The following is a 26,180-nucleotide window of genomic DNA, read 5'->3' on the forward strand; positions in this document are numbered from 1 at the left end:
GAAATTGGAGAAATTGGTCTATACTTTTCTCTTTCTGATGTGACTTTATCAGGTTTTGGTTCTTGGTAGTTAATATTCACATCACATAGGAGTTTAATCGTGCTCTTTTTCTTTCTATTTTTTTATGGGATCATTCATGGTGGGATAGAGTTCAGCAGGAAATCTGTCTTGTTCTGGCCTTTTAAGAAGACCTTATTTGCTGTTTCAGTTTATTGCTTTTTATGGACCGTTAAGTTGTTTATATTGATTTGATTTGGTAGGTCATATATGTCAGGAATGTATTTATTCTTTTGGATTTGCCACCTTTTGGGAATATATATTATTAAAGTATTCTCTAAGGAGCCTCTCTACTTCATTTGTGCCTCCTTTCACTTCTAATTTATTAGTTTGGGTCTGCCTTCCCCCCACCCCTTTTTGTTTTGCCTAAGGGTTTGTCAATCCTGTTTATCTTGTGACAGAACCAATTCTGAGTTTCATAGTTTTTATATTGCTCTTTAGTCTTCATTTTCTTAGCTTTTACCTTGACCTGTTCTCTCTTCTGGTTGAGGGCTTTTGTCCTCCTAAGGCCTTGGCGTGCGTCATCAGGTTGTTTATTTTTGGTGTCTGATTTCTCAGTTTGGGTTTTGTTGTGCAGCTTGAGCTCCCCCTTGACAAATGGGCTCTTGAGTCAGGACACTCCCTGCCAGGTTCCAGTGAGCTTCTTCTCATAGTGACTCTACGTGGACCAGGAGTCAAACACTTCATTCACTCAGCCAGAAAGCCAGTATTCAGCAAGCATTTACTGAAAGCCCAACAGTACTTGGTAGGTGACTGTGAACCAGGGGCTGGGGCTCCTAGGTAAGGGAGGATCACCATATTTATCAGTGTAAATAAAAACATTGTTCAGTACCGTAAGAGTGAGTTTATGTTCCTAAAGCTTCATGTGCTGGACAACCTCCATAGGTGACTCACCTCTGTGCCCTGACGCATGGTCTTGACGCCAGGTCAATCCCTGCCTTCTACCTGTTGCTCAGAACCTTTCCTGTCGGTGTAATTTCTTTTGCTTCTTAATCCCATGGCTGGCAGGATTTGGCAGGGCGTCAATCAGATAAAAGTGGGCACTCTGTAAAGCAGCTGCTATTCTGTGCACAAAGTACATTGCCAGCCTTTTCAGGGAAACCTCCAAGCTGTTCTCGGAACTCTGAGAAAGTCCCCTCTAATACTGTTTCATCCTTTGGGTTCTGTGGCTTAATAGCAACATAAATGGAGGCTGTGTCTGAATACCATTTTTCTATGTGATTCAGAGAATCAGAACATAGCAGTTATACTGTGTATAGGATTTATGAAAACATTAGTGCTTGACAAGAGGAAAACATCCCAGTAACTTATTTAATTTGGAGTTGCAGGCCTGGGTGCTGGCTCCTAATCCAGCCTCCTGCACTGTGTACCCGAGTGCAGACGTGCCCCCTGAGCCTGTCTCTCTGAGTCCTGGCCCCACCCAGGTGTGAGTCCTGTGCAGCCAGCCCTAACCCTGCCTCCGTTAATAACCTCATTAGGTTTGTAGCATGTGGCAGCTGCGTGGTCTGCTGGATGAGGGACACACATTTAAAAAAATTTACGTGCCACACGCGTTCCCTTTCTTTCTTTCTTTTTCCCTGAACTGACATAAACAGGAGAGTCACAAGCAGCAGATGTCAGAGTGACTGCTGCGCCTCGTCAACGGAAAAAGTCACTGAATTACTCAGGACGCCATTCGTGTTTATGGCAGATGTGAGGAGGGGAGGGGCTGCACGTTCCCCTGCTTTCTCTATAGCTGAAGCCTTAATTCAAAAACAAATTGAGTCCTTCAGCTGTCTCCAGGTTGTTCCCTCCCTCCAACATTTAGGGATAAACATCATTCCTCACACCTCATCTCCTTTCCCCCAAAGCTTCTCCATTTATTTATTTATTTTCCCTGCCCAGAACTCCACATTCCTCTGACAAAAGCATGCATTATTTAGAGCCTGTCGCCTCTTGAAGTTCTTTAATTACAGAATTAAACCAAAGTAATGACAGTTTAATTTGTTCTCTCATTAATTGGGAGTGCTGCAGGCTGATGGGAAGTGAGCGTCTTTGGAAGGCGTGAGGAATATTTGCTGACTGACTGGCGCGTGAGTAATAACAAACACGCTGGGCGAAGCTCTTTGTGCGCAAGCTCATCCTCCGGCTACCTCAGCTGCAGTGTGAGCTCCCTGCCCCAAGTCTTAGGAACCCCCAGAAGGAAGCCCTGGGCCTGCCTGTCCATGGCTCCCCTTGGTCCTCTGGGCACCACAGAGGTGTTGTTCCCTGGAAGAAGACACGTTGCCTCCACTTTCAGCTGAGGTTGCCTGAGAGCCTCAGAGGTCTCACAGTGGATAGAGGCAGTTGTAAAAGGTGGGTTCCCTTCTGGTAGGCTTGAGGGTGTGCCTGTGGCAAGCTCTTCGTGAGAGCTGTCCCAGGGAAGGACAGGACAGATGTCTTCAAAGTACCTGGTCTCCCATCGAAAGTTAGGCCCAGTAGAGAGTAGTCAGTTTTCTTGCAATCTGCCACACCTAGCAGAACAGGGCACTGGCCTTGTGTTGGGTCTCCACTCCCGCTTGCTTGTTGGTGACCTCACTGGAGGGTCTTCTTTAAAGGAAGCAAAAACACCTCATCTCCCCCTCCCTGGCATGGTTTTCGGCCCATAGCCCTGTGTATACCAACACAGATTTTGGCAGCAGGAGGAAGGCTGGGAAAGAGCCAAGAACTAATTATGGCTTCTATGTTGCCTTTGATGTCACTGCTTTCATGTGTTCAAGGACCCCCATGGCTCTGAGAACAGATAACCTTAGCTGTGGGCTGGTTGGAGGTGCAGTCTTCACTCAGGACTCATGGGTCAAGGGGTCAGGGCACGGTGTCAGACCCTGAGGTATCCCGAGGAGTAAAACCTCTGTGCCCTCATTGCTGTCCTGTGTCCCCCCAGGTCTGTTCATGTCTTCTAGCAGGCTCCAAGTTCTGCCCTAAAATCCCTTCTGTGAAACTTTGGAGTCTATTATCAATGCATTTCTCTGCAGCTAAGTCTGACACGTTTAGGATCAGAGGATTCAGTTACACTTTATTACTGTTTGCCATTAAAAGTCATGCAAATAGGCACAGAATAAAGCAATTTACACTGTTTTGAATGCCAAATTTGCATGTTTACTGCAAGAATGATATGGAACTCCTTCAAGGTGCTGGTAAGATTCTGCCTCAGGGACTCAGCTTTGTTATTTTGTCTGTAATGTATGCACAGTGGCTTCATGAGGGTTGACTCTACACAAGAGGACACACACAGAGACCACACTCACCATACTAAGTATTGAAACTAGAATCTTGTGCATGCTACTAGCATAACAAGCAGTATGTCCCTAGCCTTTTATATTTACCCTTTTAAAAAAACAATTTGAGACAGGGTAAGGTTCCAAGGGGAGGCAAACTGAAGGCTTAACTGAATATTAGCATTCTGGCAAAGCTACCGTCTCCTGTAGAAGGTTGGTACTGCTTGGGTTCATAACTCCATGGTCCTGGCTCAGTATTGCCCTTTCTGTGGGCAGTGGGGTGGGCCTGGATAAGACCAAGGTAGGGGAAGGAAGGGGTTTTAAGTTGGTCATCTAGATAAAATGATAAGAAGGTTCCCAGTACAGCTAAAGCCTCTGTTAGCTAATAAGATCTCGTATCCTGCCTTCATCCCTATGGGGTGGGAATAGGGCAGCTGTAATGCCATCAGAATCTGGATGAGAAGCCAGTGGGCACTATGAGCCCTTGTTCCTGAGGTCCTAAGGATGTTCAGAAGTGACAGCTGTAGCTAATACATTGTCAGTGATGGTAACCAGAATCTGTGCTGATTAATTAGTTACTACTATTGTTAGATGATGTCCCGGGTTTCAGCACCAATGTTACGGAAAGGATGAAGAGAGTGGGGGGCATATGGCCCATGGAGGTGCGGCAAGGCCTGGGGGCAAGGGAGATGCCTCTGAGGGACCCATGCTGGGAAATCCCTTACCCCTGAGGGACCAGCCACACAACGGTATAGTACGGAATAGAGTTTATTCAAGTCATGGGAGAGTTAAGAGGGTGAGAGAGAGAGACAGAGAGAGAGAGAGAGAGAGAGAGAGAGAGAGAGAGAGAGAGAGGAGTAGAGGCCCCGGCTGTGAGCACGTGGAGAGAGGGGGGAAGGGAAAGGAAAGAGGAGGGGTAGGGGTGGGAGAGCAAGAGGGGCAAGAGCAAGAGAAAGGAGAGGTCAAACAGTCCCTTTTATAGTGTTAGGCCACTGGGGTGGAGCATACCTGGCTATTGCCAGGCAACTGAAGGGAGGGGTTTACAGAATCCCAACAACTACAACTGGTCAGCAACAGTGCTGTTAGTGGCTTATTCAAAACAGCTGCTTAAAAACTACCCAGCAACAGAGTGATTAACAGTCTTTTCCTGGTTTAAAAGATTTGGGGGGCCAACTCTAGTGCAGCAAGTGCTTGCCACAAACCTTGATGAGCTGAGCTCAACCCCTAGAACACATATAATGGATGGAGAGAACTGATTTCCGCATGCTCTCCTCTGACATGCGTGCTGTGGCATGTCCATATATGTACACATACATACATGCAAAACAAACACAAGTAAATTAAAAATCTAGAAGTCACGCACCATACCTGAAAGCTTTGGCTAAGAGTAAATGACAGCAGGATATGTGCAGTTGGCACGGGGGTCACCCACAGCACCTGTGACACCTCGCACTGTCATAGCGCAGGGCTTGACCTATTACAGTCTAGTCCTGCTGCTTCAGACAGCCACAGGCTGCGAGACCACAGAGACCCACGCACGCAGCTGCCCTGGACATGTCACCTGCCACCTGCCACTTTGGGTTACTTGCTGAACTTTTATGGGAAAAATAAATTTGTGTTCACTGAAGCCACACAAGTATTCAGATGAACTGAGTAGTTCACATCTGCGGAACTGCAGCTGATGTGTACATAGAACCATTTGTGAGGGTCCAGTACATGTTCATCCTGAAGGAACCCCAGTCCTGGGCATAAGCTTGGTTCTGCTGTGTGTTGGGTGAGCTGGAAGGCATTCAGCTAGTTCTCAACTGTCCCTTTAGAGATTGTTTCTAAGGATGGATGAGGGACCTGTGACCCTACCTAGCCAGGAGTCTTCAGAGATTGTTTACAGTAGCAGAATCAACGGTGGAGGAGGTGCCTGACCGTGGTCCGTAGACAGGTCAAGTGCGTGGACTGCATGTGTGTAGTGTAGGAAGAGAGCAGCTCTTCAGCTCTGACGCCTCTACCGGGGAGCCCAGAGACATCCTGCTTTCCTTTCAAGAGGGCCTAGGCTGGGAGGAGTCCCAGGCTAGGGCCTCAGCCTGCTACTCTCAGGGTGGCGCACTCTGAATTTGTCGGTGGCTGAGGCAGAGACAGGGTGGCACTGAGCATTTTCGGAAGGCCGCAGAAGCAGGGTTTGCAGAGGACGTTTCTGCAGCCTAATGATTTTCAGAAACCATTTGTGAGATTGAGGTAATGTATTTCGCAGACTCAAGCAATTTACTCCTTCCCACCATGCCAAATCAGGCCATTACATCTTCTTGCTGTGTGCATGTAGCTGTTGGCACCAGGGGAAAATGGTCAAGTTCAGGGCCCCCGCCATATCTGATTCTGGGATTGATGGGGAACAGCACCTTTGAAAATGGGGTTTTATGAACACTGGAAGCCGTTAAGCTGTGGAAGCAGGGATGGCAATTTTATATTCAGTGGGATCCCAGGAATGAACAGCAGCCATAGAAGTGTGCCGCGTGGGAAGCCTTGACAGGCTCGCAGTTCTTGTCTGTGTTTGAGTGTGACGGTCAGACCCAGTGTCACCCTGTGTCTTTCTCTAATACCTCCCCCAGCTGTGGGTACCTCCCACATGGAGTCTCTGCCTCATCATCTATAAAGTGGCCCAGTCACATCCTTGTCAGAGGGTGAGAGGGGTCACTAGGACTTCACTGGCTGGGTAGGCACCTGGAAGTGTGTAGCATGGGAGTCTAAACTGCAGTCTGTGGGGTACTGTGAGGGTCATAATGAGAAGCTGTTGCAGATGACACAGTGAACAGTGCAGGGGAGAGTGAAGGACATGCTGGAGGCATGCCTTTAACTCAGCCTGGGAGGGTGGGGCACACGGCCAGGAAAGCTTCAGGTGCCAGAGAAACATCTCTTGGGTCTTTACCTGGCCTGGGGAGATTAGGGGGACTTTCTAGAGGAACAAGTGTCTCACCTGAAGTAAGGAAGAGATTGGGATTGGGGTAGAGCAAGAGAGATGTGCCTCAAGGGAAGGGCAAGAAGGCTGGAGAAGGTGGCCTGCTGTGGAAGGTGGTCATGGAAGGTGGGGCTGGGCAGGCATGAGGGACAAATGTCAAGGCATCTGACAGGGTTTTTGGCTTATGAAGAGACTGTCTTAAGAGTTCTCAGCAGGGAGATGGAATGGCTTCAGCTCCAGGCTGCTCTGCTTGCTGTGGGTCACAGACTGGGGGGAAGGCACACACTAACATATTGTTGCATTCCACAGTTTTTAGCTGCAGGAAAATAAAATACTTCCTATTATAACCGTTGATATATTATCTTTCTGTATAGACTGATCTGCTTTGCACTTCTTAAAGCTCAGCCCCTTACTGCCAGGATTACTAATGTGGACTTCCACACTCAGTTCTTCCCAACCATCTCTATCTTTGTCTCTGTCTCTGTCTCTGTCTCTGTCTCTCTCTCTCTCTCTCTGTGTGTGTGTGTGTGATGTGTGTGATTCTGTGGTATTTAACACTTTTACACTTGTGTGCTGTCAACACCATCTTCATCATCTGACTTTTCCCCCCCTCTGGGCAAGGGGGAGGATGTTTCCTCCTCCTTAGGTTCTGCTAAGGACCTGGTTGATTCTAGTGAAGTCCTTAAAGGCATTCGAAGCATATCTGCTCAAGATGCCATTGTCACTGGAGGTGGAAAGCAGGATAATAGTTTCCCCTCAGAAGAAGGTTCAAGACGCAGAGCTTTAGGAAAGGGGATTGCTTACTCCCACGACCTGTGACTGTCACCTGCGGGGGACCTACAGGCCACTCTAAAGCGTGTGCTCCTCATACCCTATGCACCTCTTGAGTACTCACTGATATCCTGGTCTTAATCCATTTGCTTCTCTCTTCTTTGCCCTTTTACATCTTCTGTTGACATTTAAAGCTCTGTCCTCTGCTCTGGTGGTGTTGAATAGAGAGAGTAAGCAGTTAGCATTCTCTGTAGTGGATGCTCTTGTACTTACAGATTTTGGTCCAGTTTCTCCCCAGCTCTTACTTCTTATTTTGGGAAGTGGGAGGAGGTGGTGGAAGAAGCCAGTTCTCTTGCTCTGCTGAATGAGCAAATGTGAGGCCCTGACACTGGCAGCTGGTACCTTCCCTTAGGAACTAGTGAGATTGCCCAAGTAAGTTAGAAATGCCACAGCCTTCCCAAGCTGTACAAGAGTAAAGAGAGGCTGTGCCTCAGTGTCCCCATCTGTGCAGCAGAGGAAATAGAATCCACTGCCATCCAGCCCCACTCTTGTGCCTGCAGTGAATAATAGTTTGTGCATTCCAATGTGCCTTCATGCAATCTATGGTGTAATGATGCACCCCAGAAAAAAATACCTCTATTTCCTACTGCCCTAAATAATTTCTGGGTGTGCGATCCTGGTGTATGTGTGGAGCAGACACTCGGGCCAGTGAAACGGATGAGGTATTGACGGAACCTAGCACACTCCAACTGTTGGGAAACGGAGGCTTAAAACTGGCAGCTCAGCATGGCTTTGGGTAGCGAGGCAGGAAGCCAGCTGGATTGTCCCTCTCATTGATAGTAACTGTGACTCTGCCACAGTCATGTCCTCTGAATGTACTGTAAGGTCACAGAAAGCAGGCAGGAAGCAGAGGACGATGACCCAGTCCCCTGCATTGCTTTCACCTGTGGGCGGGCCCAGGGCGGACTCTGGAGAAAAGGACTGTGTGGCGTTGCTGACTTGAAGAATCAGAGAACAGAGTGGTGGACAACCACAGCAAATGTCCCCAAATAGAGGACAGAGATTCTAGAAAGGAGACCAGAGAGCTAGAGCCCCACATTTGGTGTGAAACTCTGATGGCCCCCTAGCCCACACGTGGGGCTGCTGCTCCTCAGCCCAGTTACCATGAATAAGCTGAATAATGACATTTGTAGGGCAGGGGTGGGCTGGCTGGGGTCTGAAAGTGAGTGGTGCTAAGGGAGCTACCTGTTTTCTTTCTAAAATTCATGCTCTTCAAAGGAACACAACAGAATCTGGAATTAACTACAACAGACATTTTGCTTAGTCTAATATTGTACCCAAAACTATTAGGTAAAGCCAGAAACAGCAGAAAAGCAGTCTGAGTTCTATGATGGTCCAGATATTGAAATTAGCAGACAAGTATTTTCAAGTGGCCATCACAGATATGCTCAGAGGCATAAAGGAAAACACCCCAGGGAGAAAATACAGGGAGTCTCAGCGGAGAAGCAAAGCTTCAAGTCAGCAAATACAAGTCAAGGCTGCACCCTTGGCCATACAGCAGACTGGAGGAGATGACAAGAGGGTGTGTGTGGGTGAGATCTGTGAAGCCTGAAAATCCCGGGAAAGCAGAGCTCAGGGAGAGCAGGCAGATGCCTTGGGACTGTGGACAGGGCTGCGAGGTCGGTTATCTGAGTGGTGGAAGCTTCAGATGACGGGGAAGAAAAAGTATACCTCAAGTGCAAAGCATTAGGAAGTTCCTCAAGTCCACTTACTGACAAGAAAAGCATGTGGTGCAAACCCCGAGCAAGAGGTTAAAGTGAAAAGCCCGACCTCAGCCGGAGAACAATGACTCTCATCCAAGCAGAACGGTGGTAGAAACCCACAGGCTCCTCTCCAGCAACAGTGCCTCCAATGTGCTGTCTGAACCGCAAACCAGTCACGCTGTGGTTCAGTGATTCAGGAATGAAGGTGCAATGAGTGTGTTCCGTAAATGAAGACTTTGAGATTCACTGCTGGCAGGTGTGCAGCACTGCGGTGTTAGAGGATTTTTAGGGTTCAGCAGTGCAACATCAGCTAGGATGTGGCAAGGACTGGAGGGTACAGAAGCGGAAATGTGTGTGTCAGGGTCTGAAAGACTATTTCATCTTAAATTAAAAACACACATAATGTTGAAGGCAGAGGATGCTGCACTGTGTGGTTTATGACACACATAAATGCAATCCATGATGCCACGGGGTGAACTGTGGGCTTGGTGGAAGTGCATTTATAGTTCCGTGCCGTGTGGAACTGGTGCAGTCTCATTTGCAAGAAGGCAACAAGACATTAAGGATGTATATCAGAACCCCCAGAGCAACCACTGTAGAGATAATGTAAAGACATATCGAAAAGGCCAGAAGCCAGGTAAAATGTATTCTGTTATGTTTAAAAGGCGATAAAGGAGAATGAAGAATAAAGAGAGAGGAAAAAAGAAAACAAATAGCAAATAAAAGTCTGACTCCATCAACAACTTCATTAAATGAAGTAAATGAGACAATGAAAAGAGATTGTCAGAATGGATTAAAAAGTTAGACCGGGCATGGCTCAGTGGTCAAGATCTGGGTTTAATTCCCAGCACCCACATCACCCACATGGCAGCCCACACTTGCCTGTAACTCCAGCTCCACCCTTCCCTGCCCTTCTGGTCTCTCTGTTGTACAAGCATGCACGTAAGCTAAACACCCACAAATGTTTTTAAAAGTCTTTTAAAAACATGTTTACAAAAGAACAAAGTGCAGGCTGTTGAGAAGAGGTACGGTTTTGTCAGGAAAGGAACAGCTAGGGTAAAGCTGAGCATGAAGGGCAGGGAAGGCTGGCCAGGAAGAGACAAGCAGGTGAATGGTGTCGCCAGAGAAAAGGCAGCGTTTCTCTGGCCGGGGATGCGGTGGGAGGGGTAGGCTCATCAAGAAGGTAGCAGTCAGGTGTGCGTGTTCATCGGCCAGCAGGACATCTGGGTACCTGAGAATGGTTTTCACAGGAGGGACTGAACGTCCTTCTTCAAATGGTTGGTTGTAGGAATTGGACAGCCCGGCAAAAGTAGACAGAATGATCCCGTGGACTCCCTTGACTGACACCATGGAGAACTCTATGTGAGAAATGCAGGGTTCATGTGCTTCTCAGCTTCAATTCTGCTTCCTTGAGGTCAGCATAAACCTGATCACAGTGGGCTTGTGTCAGGACCGAGCAATGACTCTCCGAGCAACAGGGAGAGCTGACAATAGTTGGCAGTGGCTTCCAATTACTTCAGAACTTTTTTGAAGTGTCATTTAGTGAGTGTGTGTGTTTGTGTGTGTTCACACACTCACGTTCTGTTGCTCATTTGGGGATTGGGACACTTAGAGGGAGTCAGTTCTTTCCTTCTACTATGTGTGTTCTGGGGATCAAACTGTGGTCTTCAGTCTTGGCAGCAAGCACCTTTACCTGATGAGCCATCTCGCATTTCTAGGTATCTTGTGGAGTTCAATGCTCCTAGCTTATGAGGAAGGATAGAGAGCAGGTTTATAGCCCGTCTCAAACAAGTAACAATCTGGGCTCAGCGTTTGATGCAGTGGTTTTCAGATGTGTAACACGGGCAATCCAGGTAAAAGTATCAAAATAAGACAAGTGCTCAATTTGTCTGTTATTGGCTTGGGGAGTTTCTAGGTTAGTGAAAGGAGAAACTGTGGTCCTGTGATGTCTCTGAGTGGCTGAGGTGGGAATGGGAGTCAGCCTCTGGCCAGGGTTTGGGGGGCACTAGAGAATGGTTACTGTCGAGAGCCTGCTGTCTCCAAGTATCTAACTATGTTCTAGAAGGAACTACAAAGATCTTTGTAGGGAAATGGGAAATATCCGTAAAGTAGCATTCACTCTGTCCAGCACCCAAATAAGAATTCTAAAGCACTCAAGGTAGGAAAACATGAGCCCCAGACAAGAGGGACGCTGTGCAGACGTCCGACACAGAAGAAGCACACAGCAGTTAGCACACAGTCAGTAAACCCACGGTGATATACTCCACTGTGCCAGAGGGGAAAGGTAACCCAGATGAGGACGGCCCCAGCAGGTGGCTTCGGAGGGAAAGGTGCTTGTCAACCTGGGTTTGATCTGTGGGACTCACATGGTGAACAACTCCTGCAAGTTGTCCTCTGACCTCCACATGTGCCATGGTTCATAATAAAACAAACAAACAAACGGAAAACATTGTAAATAAAACATGTGGCATGCGATTACTAGGTTAGAAATTACAGACAGAGATGTTTGCATACTTGAGGAAAGTAGCAGAGCCTACCTGGAGCCGAGTGCAGAGTAAGTGATGCGGGTATTAGTGGGCCCGGGACAACCTCAGGCTCATACTCACCACATGGATGTCCTCAGTAAGGGCTAAAATGTACAAAATGAGACAGGGTCTTTTACCCGATCGCCCAGGTTGGCCTTGAACTGGAGATCCTTCTGCCTCAGCTTCTGAGTACTGGGATTGCAGATAAGCCTCACAACACTTAGCTAAGAAATTCTTTTTATTTTTCAACATATTTTTATTGATTAATGCACCCCATTACATTCACTTCCCAGTCCTCCTAGGTCTGCTCCCCACTCTTGTGGCCTCCACCCCCAAAAAAGAAAAAGAAAAAAAGAAAAAAAAGCCAAAACAAACAAACAAGTCCAGTTTGTGTTGCCCATATACTGCCTGGAGCATGGTCAGACTCCCAGTGGCCAGCCCCTTAAAGACAACTGAGCCCTTCCATCTGCACCCCAACCAGAAGCCACCATTTGTGGATACTTCAGCATTCTTCCCAAGATTTTTATGGCTTCCTATCTATGCTGTTACTTTGGGGGAGGTTGTGGGGTAAGTGTTGTCACGGAAGCCTCCCATGACTCTTTCTCTACACTGTGAGTCTGCAGTCACCCATACCACTGACCCTTACAGTCAGTGGGAGACGGATAAGGGACTTCCACATGGCCCTGGTGACAGCATGAACCACGGACATCCTCATGGCCTTCTGCATCAGCATGTGCCACAGTCTAGTCTGGTAGCACAGACCATGAACATTAACATGGCCCTCTGTCACAGCATAGGCCATGGATACCACCGTGGCCTTCAGTGACAGCACAGATCAAGGACATCCACATGGTCCCCAGGGACAGTCTGGCCCATGGATATGAGTGTGGCTTCAGGAGAGAGCACAGACTATCGACATTCACATTGGTTCTGTTGGCAGCGTGAACCACAGACATCCATATGACCCAGGTAGCTGCAGGTCACTCACATCGATGTGGCCCCTGGTGGCAGCATGATCCGTGCACATCTACATGGCTTCAGGTCCAGACTAAGGACATTTGCATGGCCTTCGGTGGTAACTGGGCCATGTACAGGGCAACATGGTTCCCAGCTGCCGCAGGACCACAGCAACATTTTTATTAAAAATGTTTATTTTTTAGCATTCAGGAGTCAGGGGTAGGCAGACATCAGTGAGTTTGAGGGCAGCTTGCCTTTTGTCTCACCTCCAAACCAGACCAAACCAAACCAAAAATCAAAAGAAAGAAAGAGAATATGTGCATGTGGGGGCAGGGGGGCAGGTGGGGGCTTGTGCTATGGTACACATGTGGAGGTCAGAGGACATTCTTGGTGTCAGTTCTTGCCTTCCCTCTTGTTTGAGACAGGGTCTCTTGTCCACTGTTGTGTGTGTCTGCCTAGTTGCCTGGCCATCCCGTGTCGGGAACACTGGGATTGCACACACCATCAATCCTATTTTACATTAGTTCTTAGGATTCAGACGCAGGACCTCATATCTGTGAGACAAGTGCTGTGCCTACGGAGCCATCTCTCTGGCTTGGAGAAATCTTAAAAGGAGAAAGAGACCCTGTCCAGAGGAACACAGAGTAATGCAGAGATATTAACATTCCCCTTTAAAGCACTGAGAAGGGAAACTCACACCACTACACTGTCAACATAAAAACACAACCCCCAGGGTTGCAGCAATGGCTCCATAGTTAAGAGCACTGGCTCCTCCTGTAAGGGACCTAAGTTTAGTTCCCGGCAGCACATGGTGGCTCACAACCATCTAACTCCTGTTCCAAGGGATCTGATGCTATCTTCTGGCCTCCTCAAGGCACCAGCTATGCATGTGGTGCACAGCATATGTGTAGGCATACCCTCATATATATAATAAATAAGGAAGTAAGAATAAAAAAAAACAATTAAAAACAAACACACCTCTTACCTCAGTGGGTATAATAGAAAGCCAAGAGTATACATGTCTATGGCCTTGGAAAACAGATTCAGGTTACCCCAAATCTATGCTCCCGCCTGACTGAATTTTTATAGTAACAAGACAGTCATGAGTCAAGGCACTTTTCAAATGCATTGGTGGAACATCATGTGCTGGTCTTGCTTAGTCTTGGGGCTGGTGAAAGCTAGTGATTTGTTATACAGTCCAAAATGTTTCACCCGCCACTCACAGGCTGTCAGGTCACACATGAGATCAGATAAGTTGTAATTAGGTTCTGGATCGTTAATCTTTGAACCTTTTCAGTTACATAAGCTCTAACCAGTGACTCAGGCTTGCAGAGTAAGGTGAGGTCTTTCAAGAACTTTTGCTTACAATCCTCAGCCTTGAAAAGTCAAAAGTGCGAGCAGCACTTTCTCAGACACTCAGAAGCCGAGCGAGGCATGGCCAGCAAGCCTGCATCATGGGAACTTTTCATTGGGAAAGGCAGAGGGGAAACTGAGGCTGAGTGGGATTCTCCATCTGTTCCGAGTGCACGAGGCAATGCCAGTTCTAATCCTTACTTAGAAGCCATCTCTGATGACACTTGACCATAAGGCAGTGTGCACTTTCTAACACGTAGACGTGTGACACACGAGATGGATGATGGGGGAACGGTGCGGTCCTTTCTTACAGCATAAGGGAAGTGGTGGCGTGACTTGGGAGTAGGTCAGGATAAGTCACAGATGTGTGCTGCAAACCTCGAAGATGGAAGACAGGCAGAGAAAGGTTCATGGCTGTGGGTCCTAATGACGGGAAGCGTGTGGTGAAATAACTGAAGACTGAGAAGGGCGAACAGAAGGAGGGAAAGTAACCGGCAGGGTAAACCACACACTGCAGCCTTCTCAAAAACAAGTGGAAGGTCTAAACACTGCACTTAAAGACAAAGACTGTTTGGATAGAAAGGCAACACACACTTATACAGCGCCTGCAGGAAACTCACCTTAAATATAAAAGCAGGAAAGGTTAAGTGGAAAGAATGGGGAGATAAGCAAGACTAACAGTAATAAAGGAACGCCTGCCTGGCTGTATAAATATCAGGCAAAGCAGGTTTCAGAGCAGAAATATTACAGGGATAAAGAGAGTCATCTTATAATAACAGGAGGGACCAGTTCATCACAGCACATCCCCCAAGGCGCATAACACCAGCTATGGGGATATTTATATACACACACAAGGAGAGCGCTCTAAAGCACACGGAGCAAAGCTGCCAGGATGGGATGTATGAACAATAAAACCCACCTATGGCCTGGAATTTTCCAGTCCTTTCTCAATAATCAGTAGATCACACAGACAGAAAACGAGTTCAGATGCGGAGGACTGGGGCAACACTGTCACAGGCCGGCCTGACTGACATCCATTCGACCCGCCACATCACAACAGCAGGATGCGTATTCCTTTCAAGTGCACATGGACATCCTCCAAGGTAATCGTGGTGTGGTCATCAAACAGACTGACAAGTTCAGAAAGATTGAAATCATTCCCACTTGATTTCCCATGACAGGATTAAGTGAAAAGCCAAGAATGGAGATAATTGGAAAATTCCCTAATATTTAGAAACTAGACACATTTCTAATGGCAGAAGGTCCAGTTTGGGGTGTGTCTAGCACTGGAAAGTCCTAGGTTCTACCCCCGGCTTCACTTCAGACAGCAAAGCGGCACTGAACCTCAGGGCAGGTGCTGTTGTGGGGACTGTTCTGAGGTGGTGCAGACCAGCAAGGCTGCAGCAGCTTTGTAGCACCAAGAGGGCTTTTAGGGGAAAATTTTTGGTGAATTCTATGTTCAATCAATCACCAGGAAAGGCCGAGCAACTGAGCCCAAATAAATGAGGGAGGGCAGAGCAGAGGGACCCTAACAGAGGGAAAGGAAGCCACAAAGAAAGTCAGCTATTAAAAAAATAAATAACCCCCTTTTTGTTTTTTGACAAAATTAAAAAAATGAGTTTAGCATGTTTGTTGCATTTATGACACGTGGGAACGTATGTGTCACGGTGCCCATGTGGCGGCCAGAGGACAACTTTCAGGTGTTGTTTTCTCTTTCCACCATGGTGGATCAAACTCGAATCATTGGGTAGACGTGACAAGCACCTTTGCCTGCTGAGCCGTCTCATTGGGCCAAATTGATAATTATTTTCATTTGCTCTGATGTCCAGACTGACCTTCAACTCCCAGCGATGCTCCCGTTTCTGTCTCCTCTGAGGGTGGAAGTACAGGAGCCAGGTACCACGCCCAACTCAGGAAGGGTTGCTACAGACTTTTTCTAGAATCAACATAGGGAAAAGACACAAATTACCAACGTGAGAGATGATTAGAGCGAGCTAATTATAGATGCTAGGGTATTGAAAGGACACCGAGGCAATGCACGATCAGCGTGCGCTAATGAATGCCACAGCTTAGGTAACAAGAAGAATCCCCCAGAAGACCCTAATAATAAAAGCTTACCCAAGAAGAAACATACCTCATAGCTATGGAAATAATTGAATTTTTAGTTCAAACTGTTCCCACAAGGAAAACTCGAGGCCCTAATGGCTTCACTAATGAGTTCTAACAAACATCTAAGGAGAGAGAGACAGAGTTCCTGTCTGCTGGTCTGCTGTGGATTGGATTCCACGTATCCCATCACCCTCAATTTTTCTTCTGAAGTCCTAGCTTCTGGTATTTCACAACTTAACCATAGTTGGAGACTGAGTCTGTGTAGAGGTAGTTGTTGCAAAATGCGGCCTGGGCACTGGTGCTGTGACTGGCGTTGTGCACACAAGGGCCGTCTGGAGACAAGCATGCATGAGGGTGATTGACAGACCTGCAGGTGGTACTGAGGCACAGAGAAAGCTGCCAGCAGACCTGTGAGGCCATGGGCTGTGAAAGGTACCCTGGTACCTGGTTGAGATGAGGCTTGAGACACCGGTGACCCTAAGGGATGGTAGGGGTCTCACTTTAATTCCTAAACCAGGCGCTGTCACTAGCCACAGTTCTCCATAGATTTGTGGCCATTAGGCACCTAAGGGCAACGCCTTAAGCCCCTTTCCAGTCGGTCCCCTGCAACTTCTCTACAGCTCCAACACCCACCTGATGATGGTGTGGGGTAATCGTGGTCCAACTTCTGAGTCCTGCCTCCCCTAGCATCCCAAGCTCTGTGGCGGAGCGAACGCAGGAATCCCCCACTTTTAACCTACACAGACCTTCTCCTATATCCCTCAGCGGGGACCAGCTCCAGAACTGTACTGGCATCTGCTGTCCAAGCCACTCAGTTTGGTGTTATTACAGTGCCTGTGCTGGGACTATTCTGGAAAGTCAAAGTGGAGGATTACCTCACAGCGAGTTCTCCAGCCACCAAGACAAGACATCATGGGAGCGAGTATCCATCAGATATCTCTGACAAACTGGCAAAGCCTTTTGACAAAACTGTAATTTTAATTATTTCAATCCCTACTTTCAATGATGGTTCCTCAACGCTTTCACCCCTCTTGTAGCCCACCGCCCACCAGAGGAAAAGAAAGGATACAGGGGAAGTGGACCTGTTTAGAAAGGTTCTCTGGAAATTGGTAGTTCAGTTTACAAGTTAGCAGGCAACGGTAGGTCGGTCCACTCCCAGACACTTCACAGATACATCAGCCGTCCAGTTCAGTAGAGCCTACTTAGCAACAGTGGTGACGAGGCCTCAGCCTTGGCTCAAGTCAGCAGGAGGGACCTGGAGGGACACTGGGAGAAATTCTCTGCTGTGCCTCTCTCAGGGAAGTGAAGATCAGCGAAGAGCAGAGACCCACAAGTGTTGCACAGCTGGCTGTCCCAGCAAGCCTACCTCAGTTTCCGTCACTCCATGTGTCTTCCACATGCCTTGCCTGAGCACAGGTTTTGCCTCAGCACGTGCATCCAGTCAGCCAGAGTCCTCGGAAGTGTCAAGAAACTGCAAAACACCACCAGATGTTTTTGGTGCCTTTCTCTCTATGGAGTCCAGACAAATGCAGCTCAACTATGCAGTGTAAAGTGGACCAGTACATGCGTGCCATTAGCAACGAATCCTTCATCATGTGTCCTTTCACGTGCTCACTCTAGCAGAACATCCTCTCTCCTGTGTCTGCTTCAGCAAAATGTTCCTTCATGGGTCTGCCTTAGCCTTTCACACCTAAGTCCACTTTCACACGTTTGCCCCAGCAAAACACCAACCAACTGATTTTCCCAAGAACCCTCAAGTTCCCACTTCACAGAACTTTAGCAAATCTAGCCAACTATTCACTTAAAATCTCATGCCTAGGCAGGATCAGTCCCAGGAGGGGGAGCTTGGCGTGGGCTTTGAGGCCCAGTGAGTGCAGTGTGGTTCTCGACGATGGAGGTGCATTATCAGTGATTAACTGTGAAGGGAAAGCCGTAAGAGCATTTCAGTGGATGGATTTTGGCAACTGTCTAATATTCATTCCCAATTATGTATGCTTTAAAAAGAAAAAGCAACTTCCAGGGGCAGTACAGTGACCCAGCACAGGTGAAAACACTTGCCAAGAGAGCGAGATGATTAAATTTGAGCCACAGAATTCCCACACTCCTGTTCTCACACATGCTGGTCACTCTACAGACATAATACACACACACACACACACACACACACACACACACACACACACACACACGCACGCACAGAACAATAAAAAAAACAACTTTGAGGAAACAGAAGAAATCGTCTCTCAACTGATACGGGCTTTCTACAAAGACAGCTGTGGCAGCATACTCAGCCGTGTAGAAGACTGGATGGAGTGTGGGTGTGAGCGGTAGGGTGTTTGTCTAGCATGTACAAGACTCTGGGTTTTAGACTGCTTGGGGATTGGAGCAAAGGACAACTGTCTGCTGCTCCTTTGTCGTTTTGGCCCAGACATGGAGGTTACAGCAAGTGCAAGAAAGCAAAGAGGGTGATGAAAAAACTGTATCTGCAGATGACACAGGAGTCTGTGGAGGAAATGCTAGGTTTTTAATGTACCTTCTAGAACTGAAAAGTGAGTTAAGGGTGTAGAATTCAAGGCCAATGTAGAACGGGAATCATGTTTCTATGTAGGATCGAACAGTCCAGAATTTAAAAATGCATCTGCGGTAACTCCTAAATGTGAACTCATCAGGAGTCCATTTGACAAAGATGTGTAAGAGTGTCCCACTAATGCCTGAGGATGCCCAGGACCTGGATTTCCTACTATGCCTTGCCAGTGGGCTCCACAGCCCGCACCGAGAGTTTGTCTCCAAACCAGTCTGGATTAAAGCAGGTCTGAGCCTTGGAACACCCCAGGACAGGTTCCTCTGGCTCCTGTGCACAAATGGGCTGCTCCTGTTCTCTTGGCAAAGGAAGATACTGGCTGTGTGGGTTCCTAGGGAGCTGTGAGTTTGGGAGTGGTCTGGAGAAGTGGTGTTGTTGTTGTGTGTGTTTTTTTTTTTTGAGCGACAGGAGCAAAAAAGCTTCATCAGGGAGAAAGCTACCGAGGCTGGATCTCAAAGCAAGCATAGCCACCCCCAGAAATGTGACAGTGAGTTGTCCCCAGGTGCGGAGATGGGGTGACTCTTATTTGATTTTCTTGTTCTGTCTTTGACAAATATATTTTGGTGGATTGTTTATTTCCCATGTAACTGTAGAAACAACCATACCATAATAATCCCTACAGGGCTTTCCTTTGTTTGTGTGTGTGTGGAGTCTGAGTACTTTGTAAGGAGATTGTATTCCTCTCAAAACAAGGATCAGGGACGATAGGCTGGCTCAATGGGTATTGGTGCTTGCTGCTACTGAGTTTGATCTGTGGAACCCTTGGTGGACAGAATTTTCTCATCAGAGTTGACCTCTGACCTCCACATTTGCTGTGGCACCCATGTGTCCCCTCTCACTAATGATGAATGCCACCAGAAGCCAAACCAAAAGGCGATCAAGAGCAGTGCCGGAGGCTGAAGCAACAGGCTGGGCAGTCTTCAGAGGCCCCCAAACAGCTGTAGTGGCAGTGGCAGTCCCGGGGACACAGACACCCAACTCTCCTGTGTTTTTCCCGTCATGTTCTTGTCAAATGTATGACTGTGGCTGGACACACAGACCGTGTTAATAACTGCAGTTAATACATGGAGTCATCTCAGAACATTCTCCAGAAGACTGAGCTCCTTAATCCCGGGAAGGCGGTTTGGGATCTCTAATTACTTGTTGAAAAAAGGCAGACACTCAGGGCTGTGGCGGTGTTTGGGAATTAATCTTTAAAGCCTGACAGTGAACATTCAATTCAATTAGGAAGAACAATTGGCAAAGATTCCTCTCGCCTTCACCGTTGGTAGCAAGCTGGGCCTGACTAGTCCTCATCGACTCTGCCCCACCCCCCCATCATCAGACAGGGAGGAGCTGCATCTCCCAGAGGCTGTCATACTGTGTGCCAGCTGTGTGTCTCCTTAAACCCAGGCCCATGCAGGACATCCCTGCTCAAGAAGCCTAGCGCGCTGTGCTGTCCCTTTGGCCCAGGCATTGTTGAGTCTAAGCTTTCTTCTCCCTTGTTCTTTCCCTGCCCTCTGCCTGTTCCTCATCCCTCCCTGGCTCCTTTCTCTTCCACTCTGTTGTTCCCCCCTCCTCACAAACTCAGCATCTTACTGCACATAATGAAAGGTTTAGGAGTCTGCATTGTACCCTGAAGTATAAGGGCAGGGGCTTGCCTGGTCCTCCCTCCTCATGACCTGCTTCCTTCACTTGGTGCTGACCTTGCCTTCCAGCTCATGTCTCCTCAAGCTGGCCATTCCCCTTGATGCTCAGGCCTGGTCTCTCTTGTTCTCTTTACTGGTTTTACTCCAAGGGGTTCCTGTTGCTTCTGACTCCCATGTAAATCTCTTCCTTCCTGCAGCTGCCTCTGTTTTGTATTCCCACAGAAGTTTCCACTCTCTCCTGGCATCTTCTTTCTGTGGGGCAGTTAAAAGGGTCCTGTAGTCTGGAGCTAGGAGACCTTAGAGGCTTCCCAAGGTGAGCCCGGACACTATTGCCTATAGAATGCTCTCTGGGAACATCCTGCTCACCTTTCTGGCCAGCCAGGTTTCGCTCAGGTTTACCCAGGTCACCCTGTGGATCTTTTCTCTTGGCTCTATAGTCTCCTTCCTTGGTGACCTTGAACCTGGAACACCCTGTTCTGCTAGTTTGTGTAGGACCTGTCTTTCTGACTGTCAACTCTCTGAAGGCAAGAGTTTTGATTCCGGCTGTTTCCCAAGAGCAGTGCCTGGCCAGCCAGCAAGCACTTGGATGCTTGTTGAATGAATAAGTGTGAGAGCTTTACAGGGGAAACTCTGTAAAGTTGGATACTCTGTTGCTTTCAGAGCCACCTCTCTGCTTCTCTTACCCAATATTCACTTTCTGAAAGGAAATCTGAACAGTGTTCACAGCTCCTGGCCATCCTGGAGTATAGCATCCTAAACTCTTTTTTTTTAATTTTTCTTTTTTCTAGGGTCTGACTGCAGATGCATAAATAAACAACATAAAGTTTCTTGTGTGTGCTTAAAAACAACAAAACGCAAAACCAAGAACAACACGGTGGCAGGGTTAGGGTTCCAGCACCCACGAGACAGAGGCAGGAGGATCTCTGTGACTTCAGGGCCAGCAAGGTCTACAGAGCTAGTTCTATGACAGCCAAGGCTACACAGAGAATCCCTGCCTTGAAAAACCCAAACCCAAACAATCCCCTGCCCAATCCCAAAAAACTCAAACCCCACCAAATATGATAAAACACAACCAACTTTACACCGCAGCCAGGTACAGCCCATACTTTTGGGCAGCCGACTTTCTGTTTCCTTTTTGTGGTTCTGACTGCTCAGGAAGTACCAAGGAGGGAAACCTTCCAGAATTATCCTCTCTGGCCTGTCCCACTGCGAACACTGCCGTCAGGGCCCCTCTGTGCTGTACCGCTGTCAGGAAGCTTCCTTGAGCCCTAGTACGAGAAGATGGGGTTTATTCTCAGAAGCAAAATTGCTAGGTTGTTTACAGGTTCCTGGGAATCACCAAACTGCCGTCCATCGAGGCTGCTCTGCGCCTTCCTGCCAGGAGTGTGGGGGGCTCTGACTTCTCCGCATCCGGGATAACATGTGTTACCTTTGTTTTGGTTTTTATTCGGGCTAGCCTAATTAGTATGATGCTGTAGTTCCTGCTTCTTAGAAAATGACATCATACTTTGTACATGTGGCTTGTCCTATGTAATCAGTGTTGGCCTCTTACTGTCTAGCCATGTGAACCCTGCAGAGTTTCACTTGCTCAGTTAATTTTTCTGTTAATGTTGTTCTTGTACACAGTTCTGAAGCAGCAGCCGGTCTCTGTGCTCTGCTGCTCCGCCTTGACTCTTCACTCGCTGGCCAGCCTTCTGGCTGCTCCTCCTCTGTTTCCTCTGTGTTTTCAAACAGAACCTCTGCTGCTTCTTAAATTCTTTTCAGTTTGAGAACTAGCTCCTGACCCCTGCTATGAAAGAAAAGAACAGGGGGGCTCTACTCATTCTGTGTAGGCTTCTCATGACCTTTTGTTTGCTTAATTAGACATTTCCATATTCACAGAAAACCTCTCAGAACTCTGGCTGCATTTTGAGAGCCTTCAGGACTTGGCAGGCAGAGTTAGCTCACCTTCAGTGGGAGTTGCACAGGGAGAAGGTTGGTGGAAGTGTGAGGGCGTGCTTGTTTGGGTTTTTCTCTTACTAAGGAAAGTGAAGTGTGGTTAGCTAGTGCCAGGGAATCTTGTTGTTTCAGAACCCCAGTCCCTGCAAGCCCCAGCCAGCACTCCCTGGCCCTTCTGCTGCATGTGCTAAGGAACTGGCCCCACCTCCAGCCTTATCCCTATTTGTGGTGGTGCCTTTGTTTACAATTCACGGAAGGGGAGACTGAGGCCCAAAGATATGGAGTCACCAGGTCTGTCACATGAGCAGTGTGAAAAGAGTGCTTACAGTGTGTGGTCTCCACCCTGCAGTGTTGAGCTGGACTAGAGCAAGCACCTGCATGACCCAGGCCAGTTTTGGCTCTGTGCCTGGGCTTGTAAGCCATGTGCAGGAGTCAACGGTGTACCGGACATTCTCCCAGGAGCCTCCTTCCCTGCAGGGAGCCAGAATGAAGGGGAGGGAGGCACCTGTCTCCTAAGGGGAGGCACAAGGGATCCTTGTGCTCTCCTGGCCTCAGGTCCCTTGACTATGGCCTGGCTGTGTGCTCTCCGCACTCTAGGACAGGTAGCTGACTGAAGTAGGACTGCGACATGACATCTGTGTCAGCAGGTAGGAGCAGATGTGAGGGTGGAGTGGAGACAGGAAATGCTGTTTTCTTAGCCCTGGAGAAAGGAAACCTGTGCACTGCTGTGAAAAAGAGAATGTCGCCGCTGTTTTGATGTGAACCCAACTGTAGGAACCCAACTCCCTGGGGATCCCTTTCCTGAAGGCCTTCATCACAGTGTCTGGTGCTGCCTGTCTCTGTTTCCCTTGCAGGTGTGGAATGCTGTGGACTCGGGACACTGCCTGCAGACCTACTCTGTGCACAGTGAGGCGGTAAGGGCTGCACGGTGGTCTCCCTGTGGCCGGCGCATCCTCAGTGGCGGCTTTGACTTTGCCCTGCACCTAACAGATCTTGAAACAGGTGTGTCCTGATGTCTGAACTGTCCCAGGTCAGCCGGCAGCCCCCTCACTGGGGAAGCCTCTCCAGAGGGTCCTGATTACAAACTACCCATGGTGATGGTGTGGCTGAGGCCTCAGGACAGACTCATTTCCCCAACTGGCATGCAGATCATTTGCCAGTGGCACCACAGCTGTCTACAAAGCATTGGAATCAGTCCTGTGCCAGTCAGCAAAGGACAGCCAAGGTTGTCTCAGCACCAAGCTGTAGGGCCGGATAAAGTGGCAGCTTTTTAATCAACTTCTGCAGTGTAATTGGGACCAAAATATCACGGTGTCCTTTAGCTGGCATCAGTCTAGAATCCCTGTCAGTCCATGCGGTGGAACTGAGGTTCATAGGGAACTGAGTGTTCAGAGGGGCTCTTCCCAGTGTTACACTGACGTGCACTTGGGGTCACATGGGCATATCCCCAGGAACCCTCCATCTGGCAGGGAAGGGAAGGGAAGCCAGCTAAGAAGCTTTCCCAGGCAGGTTCTCTGCAGCAGTCCTGGGTTGGCCTATTCACTGACAGCAAAGGAGACAGTAAGGGAACCATTGGACATGGAGGTCTAACCTATCCTGACGAGCTCAGAGCGAGATTCCCGGGCTTTTCCCATGGCCGTTGGATTTGTCATCATTGCTGTCAGCAGCAGTGGGTGCCATTTTCTAATTGAGAAGAGGGTCTGATGCCTGACTAGCTAGAGAGCCACGGCAGTAGGCAGGTAACGACAAGTCTTTGGCGGCAGTAGATCATGGTCCTGTTGTGTTACAGTTGGAGGGCCTGTAACTGCAGCTGGCATCATGTGACATGTGGCTCATTGGAGGGAAGACAAGGTGCTGTCTCTTCAGGTGTGGTGGCCATGGAGGGCAGCATGCTGGCAGGGCTCCAAGAGGCTCTTGTGTGCAGGGTAGCTAGAGAGAGGCATGGCCCCACTTTTGAGAGCTGCCATCCAGTAGGGAGTGATTGAAGGCACTTCATCCTTCTCTGCTGGGAATGGTGTCTGTTTGGGGCTCATGTATGGGAGAGTTCTTTTCACTGCATTACTTTGTTACTTACTCTATACCTACTGTGTACAAGACCTGTGCTGGGGAATGCTGGATGTCTTTTGTCCCCAGAGAGAGGACAGATGGGTTGATGGGTTGTTTGGAGCTAGCCCAGCCTCAAGGAAGGCCTCTTGTGAGGATAGCCGAGAGTTTCTGCCTATATCCTGGCAAGTGTGTGTCCTCAAGGGTGTGGCCATCTTAGTGGTCTCTTTGTCCATTGCTTGAACAGAACTGGCTCACATCTGTGTAATTGGACAGCTGAGGCTGGCCCCTGCTGGGTCCTCCTATCCTGAATAACAAAACTCCCAAGGGCTGCCAGGGTGGCTACCCATATATCTGTATACCCTCTCTGGCCCCATGTCTTGCTAGGATCATGCTTAGCATGTGTGTAGTCTGTGGCCTTTGTCTGGCTCTGGCTAGTCTTGTTCTTTCTCTTCCCCAAGTCTGATCTTCCATTTCCTTCCTCTGCCTCTCCCGCCCATGGTCATTTGGCTTTTTCATTTCAATCTAATTAGAACGCCCTGCCAGGAGAAGGCAGCGCAGGGCGCTCTCTCTGCAGTGCTTTGGGAATTAGTCACTCGGTGCCCATTGTCATTAATGGGAATTTGGCACCAAGGCCATTTATCCTGGTGTCCTCAATCAATACAGTTAAAAATCTGTGGATTCTAAAATGTCAATACCCGGCCTGAAATATGGAGGGCCAGCACCATTTTATCTCGTTAATTTATAGTTCTGACGGGCCGTTGGCTTACGGAACAGCCATGAATCAACACTTAATCAAATCTGCTCACAGATTAATTATTTTTGGCGCTCCTGTTTCCGTCTGCAATCTCCCTAACGAACGTCTCTGCTACATTAGGCACAGGCAGCCTCAGGGAACACTGGCAGACACCACCCAGGCCCTGAGTGTCATTGCTTTGTGCGTGACCTGTCCTGCATACCGATCAGCTAGTCATCTCCTTAGAGTCCCTCTGGAGCTTGCTCAGCTCTGAAGCCTCCTCTTGCAGATGTCAGTCCCTCAGAGTTGCACTTCTTAGTGGGGGGTGGCAGCTCCTCTTGGCAATGGGGTGATATGTGCCTTCTCTATCTGGGGTCTGAGATAGGCGTGTAGTCCCCACAGTCTAGCCCTCTGAAGAGCTCTAGGAAGTCATGGCTAGGGCCATCTGCCCTTCTCTCTGGGATGCTCATTGTCTTGACTGTCTCCTTTTGTGTCCATGTCCCTGTGCCCAGAGTTGGGTCATGGTAGGTGGAAAGGATTGGCTAGATGGAGCTGCACACTAGAGGGCCACTCTTCCTGAGGACGGTTTTTAGCCCTATCTGACTACAACTGATGGTTCTCTCTCCCTCCCTCCTCTCCCCCCCCACACACACCCACACATACACACACACACACACACACACACACCACACCACACATACACACACACACACACACCCCACACACACACGGGCAGGGGGGGGGATCTGCTGTTCAAGTCTTTGCTGAAACTCTGCCACTTGCCACTTTCTTACTGAGCTGACAGGATAACTGATGCCCTTTGCTTGGGTGGCTTAGTCCCCCACTGGCCTGGGAGGATACTGTCTCTATTTCCATTTTTGATGCAACAATTGAGGCTTTGAATGTCTGCTGACTTTCTTGAGGTCACCCTTTCTTGAGGTTGGTGACAGCTGGATGTAGCTTGGGCTTATGAGGCTGACAAAGGTATCGTGTCAACACATGGACTAGAGTACCCTCCCCACACCCCTTCTGGCCCTGGACAAACTCCCTTGGCCCGACTTTTGGCAGTTTGCTTGGCTGTCTCCAGGCAGTGGCTTAGCATCTGCAGAAAGCAGGCCCTGGGAGAATGGAGTACCGGCAGGATCGTGACCGACCCTCAGATTAAGTGGCCTGCTGAAGGGTGCTTCTTGAGCTGTGGACAGCTCTTCTCCAGCAGGGACAGGGTTAGCTCTGACAGCTTCAGAGCTCTTGGCATAGGAAGAGTGAAAATTGCCCAAATGAAGGCCGTGGCGAAGAGGCTTTGGAGGAGAGGCCATGCAAGAAGACTGTCAGGCGAAGCCTCTGAAGTGCCACTAGTTCCCACAGGTGCTTGAAGCAAGTGCTGTACCGCGCCCAGGGCCTCTGTAGGTCTTCAGGCTCTGTGGCACACTCATGTCTCCCCACTTGAGGAGGACCTTTAGAGCCCCTGAAAAGCAGAAAGGAAACAGTGTACGCTGGCTCTCTCAGGCCCCAATGGATGGGCTTGCTTTCAGACTG

At 48.6% G+C, this 26,180-nt stretch overlaps 1 protein-coding gene across 3 annotated transcripts in view; it reads left to right on the top strand.

Moving 5' to 3' along the window:
• Positions 1-26,180, top strand: part of WDR25 (WD repeat domain 25) — a 127,054-nt gene that overhangs the window by 58,510 nt on the left and 42,364 nt on the right. For 2 of the 3 annotated variants that reach the window (XM_080928074.1, XM_080928075.1), the window contains exon 5: positions 22,720-22,867. The exons of the other annotated variant lie outside the window; for it this stretch is intronic. In XM_080928074.1, the coding sequence (XP_080784200.1) occupies positions 22,720-22,867 (148 nt within the window). The remainder of the gene's footprint in view (positions 1-22,719; positions 22,868-26,180) is intronic. 3 annotated transcript variants of the gene reach the window in all.

This window comes from Micromys minutus (assembly GCF_963924665.1).
Source record: "Micromys minutus genome assembly, chromosome: 1".
Taxonomy (NCBI): domain Eukaryota; kingdom Metazoa; phylum Chordata; class Mammalia; order Rodentia; family Muridae; genus Micromys; species Micromys minutus.